This window comes from Aethalodelphis obliquidens, unplaced genomic scaffold (assembly GCF_003676395.1).
Source record: "Aethalodelphis obliquidens isolate GAN/ISIS:26980383/991018 unplaced genomic scaffold, ASM367639v1 scaffold131, whole genome shotgun sequence".
NCBI classification, from domain to species: Eukaryota; Metazoa; Chordata; class Mammalia; order Artiodactyla; family Delphinidae; genus Aethalodelphis; species Aethalodelphis obliquidens.
The window spans coordinates 431,074-439,620 of record NW_020838075.1 but is presented as its reverse complement, the minus strand read 5'-3'; the positions used below and the strand labels follow the sequence as shown (position 1 = coordinate 439,620).

The 8,547-nt window shown below is 55.1% G+C and overlaps 2 protein-coding genes across 12 annotated transcripts; one reads left to right on the top strand and one right to left on the bottom strand.

The window, feature by feature from the left end:
- Positions 1–541: 541 nt before the first annotated feature.
- On the bottom strand, positions 542–3,270 carry LY6G6C (lymphocyte antigen 6 family member G6C). 2 transcript variants are annotated; one of them, XM_027099271.1, is made up of 4 exons: positions 3,141–3,267; positions 1,870–1,878; positions 1,652–1,762; positions 542–1,210 (listed from the first exon to the last, which is right to left on the bottom strand). In XM_027099271.1, the coding sequence occupies exons 1-4, from the start codon at positions 3,190–3,192 to the stop codon at positions 996–998; spliced, it is 387 nt and encodes a 128-aa protein (XP_026955072.1). In that variant the 5' UTR covers positions 3,193–3,267; the 3' UTR covers positions 542–995. The 2 variants fall into 2 exon arrangements, with proteins under 2 accessions (XP_026955072.1, XP_026955073.1); XM_027099272.1 differs by lacking the exon at positions 1,870–1,878 and having other exon boundaries at positions 3,141–3,270.
- A 1,453-nt stretch (positions 3,271–4,723) lies between these two features.
- MPIG6B (megakaryocyte and platelet inhibitory receptor G6b) lies at positions 4,724–8,315 on the top strand. Of its 10 annotated transcripts, none has more exons than XM_027099278.1 (6): positions 4,724–5,117; positions 5,337–5,684; positions 5,843–5,933; positions 6,294–6,334; positions 6,465–6,544; positions 6,674–8,315. In XM_027099278.1, exons 1-6 carry the CDS (start codon positions 5,057–5,059, stop codon positions 6,878–6,880), a joined length of 828 nt encoding a protein of 275 aa, XP_026955079.1. In that variant the 5' UTR covers positions 4,724–5,056; the 3' UTR covers positions 6,881–8,315. The 10 variants fall into 10 exon arrangements, 9 of the variants coding, with proteins under 9 accessions (XP_026955079.1, XP_026955082.1, XP_026955083.1 ...); XM_027099281.1 differs by having other exon boundaries at positions 6,398–6,544; positions 6,674–6,747; XR_003431217.1 differs by having other exon boundaries at positions 4,724–5,684; positions 6,445–6,544; positions 6,674–6,717.
- The last annotated feature ends 232 nt before the right edge of the window (positions 8,316–8,547 follow it).

The window sequence follows — 8,547 nt, the reverse complement described above, 5'->3', positions numbered from 1 at the left end:
GGGGAGCAGGCTCTGGGCTGAGTGGGGGCCACCAGGAATCAATGAGCCTTGTTGTCTGGGCTTGTTCCCCTTCCCCGCATTTGCAACTTGGCTCCCAATATGACTACTTGGAATTGAGAAAGGAAATGTAAGCACTGTGATAGGAGGGTGGCTTGGTGCCCCACATACTGGGCCAGGTGAGGCCTCTGGATCTAACCTGAGGGACTGAGGCCTGGAAGAGGGTCCCAGGTCCCATCCCCATGCAACTCTCCTACCCTTTCTGAGGAGCCCTCAAGCCACACTGCACCTCTTTCTTGGCAGTGCGTCAGAGGTGTGGCCTAAATTTAAGGTAAATATTGCTTCTCCAAACACTGGGCCCTGTACGCCACCCCCCAGACACTGGAAGAGAGGATGGAAGCCTGCAAAACCTGTTTTTCCGTCTGCCCCAGCCCAGCGTCTGAGAGAAACTCCCTGAAGGGTTCTTGGGTGAGTGGTGAGTGTGAGGGCTGAGAGTGTTATTTCCTGGGAGGGCGCCTCTGACAATAGATCTTCTGATACACAATTGATCATATACAGACATTTATTACTCAAAATGGAAAGGGGTGAGCAAGGGGATGAGGTACGTATGGGAGCCAGGGTTTGGAGAATCAGCTCATACAGTGAGGTCATCAGGTCCTTCCTGGGAGCCTTCACTGGGGACAGGACAGAAACCCCATTTCAGGCCCAGATTCCAATCCCTCCTCACATAGGGCACAGGGGAGTTCAGGAGGCAAAGTGCGGAGCCCTTCTAGGAGACGATGGAGGATCTGGAGTGGTGTCAAGGGAAATGGAAAGAGACTCCAGAGAAGCAGAGTGGAGGGTGTGGGATGGAAGGATGGATCGGGGGACCACCGTCTAATTAAAGAAATGTGAAGGGTCTGGAGAAATGCTTTTCTGAGCAAAAGGAAGCAGAGGATACGAAGACACAAGAAGAGAGGCTAAGGCAGGTGGGAGGAGGGGCAGCCATGGAGCGAGTCTCAGTGCAACAGCCAGAGGCTAAGGCCAGCCAAGGAGGTAAGGAGGACAAGGGCCAGGGCCGGGGTGGGCCGAGGGGCTGGGTTATTGCAGTTGTCCTTGTTGCAGCAGGTGGTGTTATAGGTCAGGCCTAGCTTGTGGTTGGTTTGGTTGAAGGCCTCCCGACAGGGCTCTTCTGGTGTGCCACAGCGTAGGTTGGAGAAAACCCACATCTTCCCTGGGGTTAGGAGGGGGCAGTGGGGACAGTTAAGATGGGCACCTGGCATGCCTGTGTCCACCTCCCCACCCGTGCACCCCACCCAGGCTTCCTTCCTTCCCAACTCTGCCCTTGGCCTTCCCCTTCTGGATCTCTTCTCAGTCTAACTTCCTTACCCTGCCCCTCACCCCAATCCTGGTCCTATCACTTGCTGCCCATGAGGCTTTGGACCTGTTACTGTCTCTTTTTGAGGCTGTTTTCTCAGTATAATAATAGCACCCACACTTCATAGGGCTGTCATGAGCATTAATTGAAACAATCCTTGTAAAGACGTAGGATGGTGCCTGGCACGTAATAATCCTTGGCCAAATATTATCATTGCTGTAATTCTCTGTTCCACCTCAGCCCCAGCCATAGAGTCTCCCACTGGGCCCCTCTCCCCACTGAAGAAAGGAATGTTACCGAGGTACACATTTGTTGTCAGGCATTGCTGTCCTGGTTCCAGGTGGCAGGACTGCCGGTCCACACAGCCCAGCAAAGGGACCTTGTAGCAGGAGTGACAGCGAATGTCAGCTGGGAAGACACAAGTCGGGCTGAAGTGACGGAATGTCTGACTCACCTGGGGATGAGCCCAGCTGGTGGGCACGGTGGAGAAGAGCCAATCAAGTAGGTATTCTGACCTGTTTGTTCTGGTAGGGACAGAGAGGGTGAGTGATGCAGAAAAAATGCAAGTTGGGTGAGGGTGGAGTTGCTCTGTGAATGGCCCACACCCTAAATATCTTCCTTCACTCCACCCCATCTGGAGATGAGTCTAGAGATGCAGAGTTACCAACAATGGGGCTGGGGACAGATGAAATGTGAGAATACCACAGGGAAGGAATGGAGGTGGCGAGGGAGGAGATGAAGGAATTCAGAAGAGGTCACAGATGGAGTCTTGAAATAGGAAGAAACCTTAAAAGTAAAAATCATGGTGGTTACAACACTTGCAGAAATGGCTTGGAACTTGAGGCTGGCAAGAAAGCCACCTGGGGCCAGATTAGCAATGTATTCTTCACCTCCTGGGGCCGCCAAGAGCATGGGAAGAGGAACCAGACTTGAACTGAATCCTCCCACCCCAGTAGCTCTCTGACAGAAAGGAGAAGTATCTGGGAGACAGATCATCAGAATCCATCCGAGCACTTTGCCAAAATGGAGAGGATGGGTGCAGAAAGGCAGAAGCTGGCACCCCGAACGTTTCTGCCGCATCCGATTCAAGGTTTGAGGGACAGAAGGGTTCAGTCAGTGGGTGGAGGAGCCTGGTGACTGCACCTCAGTGAAACCCACCTCACCCTGGGGGTGAGCAACCTTGGCATTCCCTCCCTAGAAGGCCGGGAAATCTCCCTGGTTCCCTGGGAGGTTCTGAGAGGTCACTGGAGCCCTCCAGAAAGCTTGTGTTCCTGGAGGTATGCACCTCAGGGAGGAGCAGGGGGGCGATCTAGGAAAGGCCACTGCTCGAGGGACTGAGCACAAAGTCCCTGATGGAGTAGATGGGAGGAGGGGTCGCAAAAGAAGCCCCAGACTGGTTGCCTAGATTTCTGGGAGGACGCCCTGGCTGAGTGCAGGTGGTGAGAGGAGAAAGCAGGTAAGCTGGATCCTGGAGAGTTCTGTATCAGAGTGGGGCTGGCAGGGGAACTGGATATCAGGGTTTCCAAGGAGTGGGGAACAGGGGACCTGGAACCCTGGGCAGGTTAGAAGAGTGCGTCTTGGAGGTGGGGAAGAGTCGGAAGATGGAGACACGGGTCCTTGAGAAACAGAGCAAGGACCCTGTCACAGCGGGGCACAGGAGAGCTGAGCCAGTTGGGTGTGGGGGCGCTTGGGATCTTGAGTAGCGGGTAGTGTAGGGCAGTGCCTGGGGCAGGGTGTAAAAGTCCTAACCAGGTGAACCAGGTCCTCGGGGCCCCCAGGTGCTCACCTGAGACCCAGCAGAGCAGAGAAGACAAGGTGATCAGCAGAAGGCCTTTCATGGTGAGGGTCCTGAGAACGGTAGCAACAGCAGCAGCTGACAGAGTAGAATTCCAGGGATCCTGCTCTGGGAGTTGAGTGGCCCTTTTGGAATTTATAGCCACAACAGTCCCGCCCTACCTGGCCTCTGGGGGCCCCTCCTTCCCCATTTAGGGACGGGCTAAGCAGGACCCAGTGGGGCAGTAGGGATGGGGATGGCAGAGAGAGGTGGGGAGGGTAGGTAGGTGCACTAGTGGCCAACTCCATTTCGGTTCTTGGTTTCAGTCCAAGACACACCCTCCTGGCCCCCAGGAGTAACATCCCTGTCTGCCCAGTCCTCTGAAGAAGTATCACCAAAGGCCCCTGTGATGTTACAGTGGCTGTGGTGGTGGCAGTGTCTGCTGGTTCCTGGGAAAAGGACAATGGGGTGTGGCCCAAGCTGACTGCAAAATTTTGCTCCCTGGGGGGCATTGGTAGGGGTATGTGGGCAGAAATTGAGCACCAAATTAATCTCAGTCCACTTAGTTTTCCCAACCCCTCCTCAGCCACAGGATGGAGGAGTACGATTTGTGATGTGACCAAGAGCTTCTGTGATGTCAAAGCAGCAGAGGCATGGGCTGGAGCTGCCTGTTAGGGAGGGGCTGCCTCAGGCCCCCTGAAGGTTCTCAGGACCTCATCCTGGCTCCACCTGGGCTTGGCCTGGCCTTGGGTGCTCCAGTGCAGTGAGGGCTGATGAAGTCCTGGGTGTGGGGCTGTGCACCTGCTCCAAAGCACCTCCCCAATCAAAACCTGCCAATTTGGGCGGGCCACCTTGGGCCGGGAGGGACGAAGTGGGCACAGAGGGGTGAGGTAGCAGCTAAAATAAGAATAGAAATAGTAATAATGGCAAGCATATAGTACTCCTATGTCTTTGCCATTGTTCTAGGCATTTACTGGGTATGACTTTATTTAGTTCTCACAATACTCTGCGAGGTAGGTGCTTTTATTCCCATTTTACAGATGAGCAAGCAGGCCCAGAAAGGTTAAGCGACTTGCGCACATCACGCAGCTAGAAGATGAAGTCGAGATTTGAATTCAGACAGCCAAGATCCAGAAACTGTGGTGTTCCCGGCAACTGCTATGCTTCAAGAGTTAAAGTCAAGGGCTTCCCGGGCGGCGCAGTGGTTGAGAGTCCGCCTGCCGATGCAAGGGACACGGGTTCGTGCCTCGGTCCAGGAAGATCCCACATGCCGCGGAGCAGCTGGGCCCATGAGCCATGGCCGCTGAGCCTGTGCGTCCGGAGCCTGTGCTCCGCAACGGGAGAGGTCACAACAGTGAGAGGCCCGCGTACCGCAAAAAAAAAAACCCAAACCAACCCTTGGGGACTTCTCGTAGGACTTCCCTGGTGGCACAGTGGTTGAGAATCTGCCTGCTAATGCAGGGGACACGGGTTCGAGCTCTGGTCTGGGAAGGTCCCACATGTGGCTCAGGCCCGTGAGCCACAACTGCTGAGCCTGCGCATCTGGAGCCTGTGCTCCGCAACAAGAGAGGCCGCGATAGTGAGAGGCCCGCGCACCGCGATGAAGAGTGGCCCCCGCTCGGTGCAACTAGAGAAAGCCCTCGCACAGAAACAAAGACCCAACACAGCCAAAAAAAAAAAAAAAAAAAAGAGTTAAAGTCTGCTAAAGTGCTTGTGTAAAGGGCCCCAGCATGAATTCTAAGTGAGCATTGGTTGAGGGCTGTGAACCTGCCTGCAAGGATTCCCAGAGGGATGTGGGCAGCTGGTGGCCCCTCCCCCACCCCTTATCGGCGCCCCCAGACCTGCGGTCTCCCCCTTCACCCCCCTCTGATTTCCCTCCGGTCTCCTTCGCTGATTCACTGGCCTCCTCTTCCCACCACATCGCAGCCATGGCCTTGGTTCTGCAGCTGCTGCCGCTGCTGCTGTCGAGGGCCCAGGGGAACCCCGGGGGTAAGCCATCCCAGGAAAGTCGGAATGGGCGAGGAAAGACTGAGGCAGGAGGAGGAGGAGACCCAGTGCGGGTAGTGGGGGGGATGAGATGTGTATGGGAAGATCCAGGCTGGCGGGAGGGTAGAGGAGAGGGAAAAGGCGTAAGGGGGAGGGGCGTCTTGCTCTGTGGACTTGCCTTGACCACCGTCCCCCCCCACCCCCCCCCCCCGCCTCCCCTAGCTTCACTGGACGGTCACCCCGGGGACCGGGTGAATCTCTCCTGCGTAGGGGTCTCGCAACCCACCCGCTGGGTCTGGGCACCTAGATTCCCGGCTTGCAAAGGCCTGTCCAAAGGACGCCGCGCGATCTTGTTGGCCTCACCGAACGGGACCCCCACCGTGTCTCCCGTCCAGCCCTTTGCTGGCCGCCTACGTGCCCTGGACCTTGATATCCGGCGGCTGGAGCTACTCCTGAGCGCGGGGGACTCGGGCACCTTTATCTGCAAGGGCCGCCAAGAGAACGAGAGCCGTACGGAGCTTCACGTGCTGGGGGACCGGGCCTATTGCAGAGCTCCGGGGCCTACCCACGGTAGGTCCAGGCCTTCACACAAAGGGGACCTAACTCAGACACACGCCCCCGTCAGGGAGGAAGCCTGGTCTGGGGGTTCCTGAGTGGGGGAGCTAGCTCTCTGTCCCCGCACCCTGACCTCGGCATCCACCGCTACCCCGCTTCCAACGTTCCCGCAGGGTCCGTGTATCCCCAGACTCTAATCCCGCTGCTGGGCGCTGGGCTGGTGCTGGGACTCGGAGTACTGGGCTGGGCCTGTTGGCTGCGCAGGTGAGCTCTAGGGGCGGGGCCTGGTTGAAAGGCTCTCGACCAGAGGCGGGAGGGGCAGCCCCAGAACTTTCGCGGGCCAAAACTACATCGGGAGCCCTCGGGTGTGGTTCGGAGACGAATGGGGGAGGTCGGAACTTGCGGGCGAGGCCATGCGCTGGTGGGTGGAGCCCTAGCTAAGGAAGCCAAGCTAGAGGCCGAGCTGGCTCCAAGCGTGGGCGGAACTATCTGTGCGGGTGGGAACCTAGGTTGTTTTGCTGGTCAGAGCCGGCCTGTTGCTGGGTTGTTGTTGGCGCGTCCTGGGGCCCAGAACAAGCGAGACAAGATTAATGGTTCTTAGAGACTCTTATCCATCCCTTACAGGCGCTCGCCCCCTCACCCGCCTCGACCACCCCCCAGATTTGGTGAGACTAACTCCACCCCATTTGCCTTCCCCGCACATTCCCCACCCAATTCCTGAGTCTGAGCCCTTGCTGGGAGCAGACAAGTTGGTCACCTTCTCTCAATCCTTCAGCTCTGTCCCCCCCCACATAGTTCCATTCGTGAAAGCGGAGCCCCAGAGGTCAGTAGAGGAGGAAGAGCCCAAGATTGCAGGGGACCTGGACCAGGAGCCGGTAAAGGTTTGGGGGTGGGATGGGGGCTGGCCAGAATCCGTGAGTAAAGTGGACCAAGAAAGACAGAGGCTTGGATCCCCAAGGGCGTCAGACATCTGAGACCCTCCTACCTTCCTCCCCACCTTTCAGAGCCTGCTCTACGCAGACCTGGATCATACGGCCCTCAGAAGATCCTGCCGACTGTCCCCAGTGGTCCCTGCTGATGCCTCCACCACCTATGCGGTTGTAGTTCGAAAGGAAGCCCTTACTACCTCACAAGCTGAGGGCTCCCAGCTCTCCATAACACCCCTCCCCTTCTTGGCCCTTCACCTGGAAAAGGAAGGCACCATGGGATAGAAATGAGCACTAGACTGGGAGTCAGGAGACGGAGGATCCAGGCTATCTCTGCTGCTGATTTTGGTCCCCATCTCTCACACAGCTTTCAGGTCTCCTTCACCACTGATGTCCTTAAACCTGATCAAGCCCTGTCTCCCTATCTTAAGACATCAACAGCTCCTAGATTTTTGCCCTCTCTTCCCTTCTCTCCACAGTCAAGCTCTTTGAACCAAGGGCCTACACCTGTCTCTTCCATTTTTCTCTTCACTCCACTCCCACTGCTCACGTGCTCGCCATGAGATTGCCAGTGATGTCCTAATAACCACACCCACTAGACATTTATTAGCATTCATCTGGCTTGGCCTTTGATCGCTCTTATTTAAGCTGTTTTTCTTTAATGCTGTTGTCTTCCTTCTGGACTCCTCATCCTTGCTCCCTACCCCTGCAGTATTCTCCACCATTCCAGGTTTGTCTTTTTCTTTATCTGCCTTCTCCCTCTCCTGGGATGCTGTCATCCACAGCCAGTCCTCAGCCTTTTTCTGTGCAAGCAACATCCATAACTCTCTCCAGTTCAGATCTCTGATACGAGATTTCCAAACTGTCCCTCAGACATCCCCGCCTGGCTGGCCCTAGGCATTCTGCACACAGCAGGTCCAAAAGCCAACTCACTGTCATCTCCCAAGCCACTTACCTAATCCTTCCTCCTCTGCATTCTCTCTTGATCAACCCCATTGCCCAAGCCAGAAATGGAGAGTCATGTAGACCTCCTTCCTCTCACTCCCACAAGATAAACCAAGTCCTGTCTTTCTATTTTAATGTCACTGTCAAATCCACACCCTTTTCACACCCAGCACTGCCACCTGAATGTACTCTTTATTTCCTCCCTGGATTACCCATAGCCCCACCTCATCCTCCTGCCCTTGTTCTCCTCCCTGAAACTAGAGGTATTCTCCCCAAATGCTAACCTGCTCCTGACAGCCTATATTTCAGCAGTATTTCAGCTCTGGACCCATGGGCCTCAGCTTTGGGTTCAAGGTGCTACAGTACTCTACTTACTCTCCAGGCTTATCTCTGTCACTCAGTGCCTAGAACAGGACAGCCTTAGAGAAATTCTCCCCAGCCCCCAAATGCGCCTTTGCCCAGTGCAATTCCTTCTTCCTGGATTAGCCTTTGCCTCCTCCCCACTATCTGCCTGGCTAATTCTTATTTATCCTCAGGACTCAGTTCAAGTGTAGCCTTTGCTGGGAAGCTATTTCTGACCCACTTTGCCCACCCCTGCATACACTCTGATGCCCTACAGAGCCCCCTTATTTCTCTCATAGCAACAGCCTCCTGTGAATTGTTCCATTACAACCTGTATTTCAATTTATAAGAAATTTTCATGTGAGTCCCCTGATATCAGGAGACTGACCCTTTTTATATCACCGCTAAGCCTCAGTAAATGAGTGAAAATGAATATCCCTGGAAATGTCATTTCCTCCTATCAACTAGGGATGGGCTGTTGATCTCCCAGTCTCTGAATCATCTGACATTTAGATAAATTCAGTGAGTGATTCACCCATATTTTTTCTCTGCCCTGTACATGCTCCCAATCATAGAAATTCTGTCCTGTCCGTCTTGTGCCCAAGCAGCTATGACAGGGCTGGACAATGAGTCAGTGAGCACTGAATGATGAATGAAGGAGGCCT

Bases quoted from the DNA above. Each gene is read 5' to 3' on its own strand.
- LY6G6C (XM_027099271.1), bottom strand. From the start codon at position 3,192: ATGAAAGGCCTTCTGCTGATCACCTTGTCTTCTCTGCTCTGCTGGGTC. The intron at 1,211-1,651 runs GTAACATTCCTT...TCCTAACCCCAG, and splicing joins GACAACAAATGTGTACCTCG to GGAAGATGTGGGTTTTCTCC.
- MPIG6B (XM_027099274.1), top strand. From the start codon at position 5,057: ATGGCCTTGGTTCTGCAGCTGCTGCCGCTGCTGCTGTCGAGGGCCCAG. The intron at 5,685-5,842 runs GTAGGTCCAGGC...ACGTTCCCGCAG, and splicing joins AGCTCCGGGGCCTACCCACG to GGTCCGTGTATCCCCAGACT. The intron at 5,934-6,293 runs GTGAGCTCTAGG...CATCCCTTACAG, and splicing joins TGGGCCTGTTGGCTGCGCAG to GCGCTCGCCCCCTCACCCGC.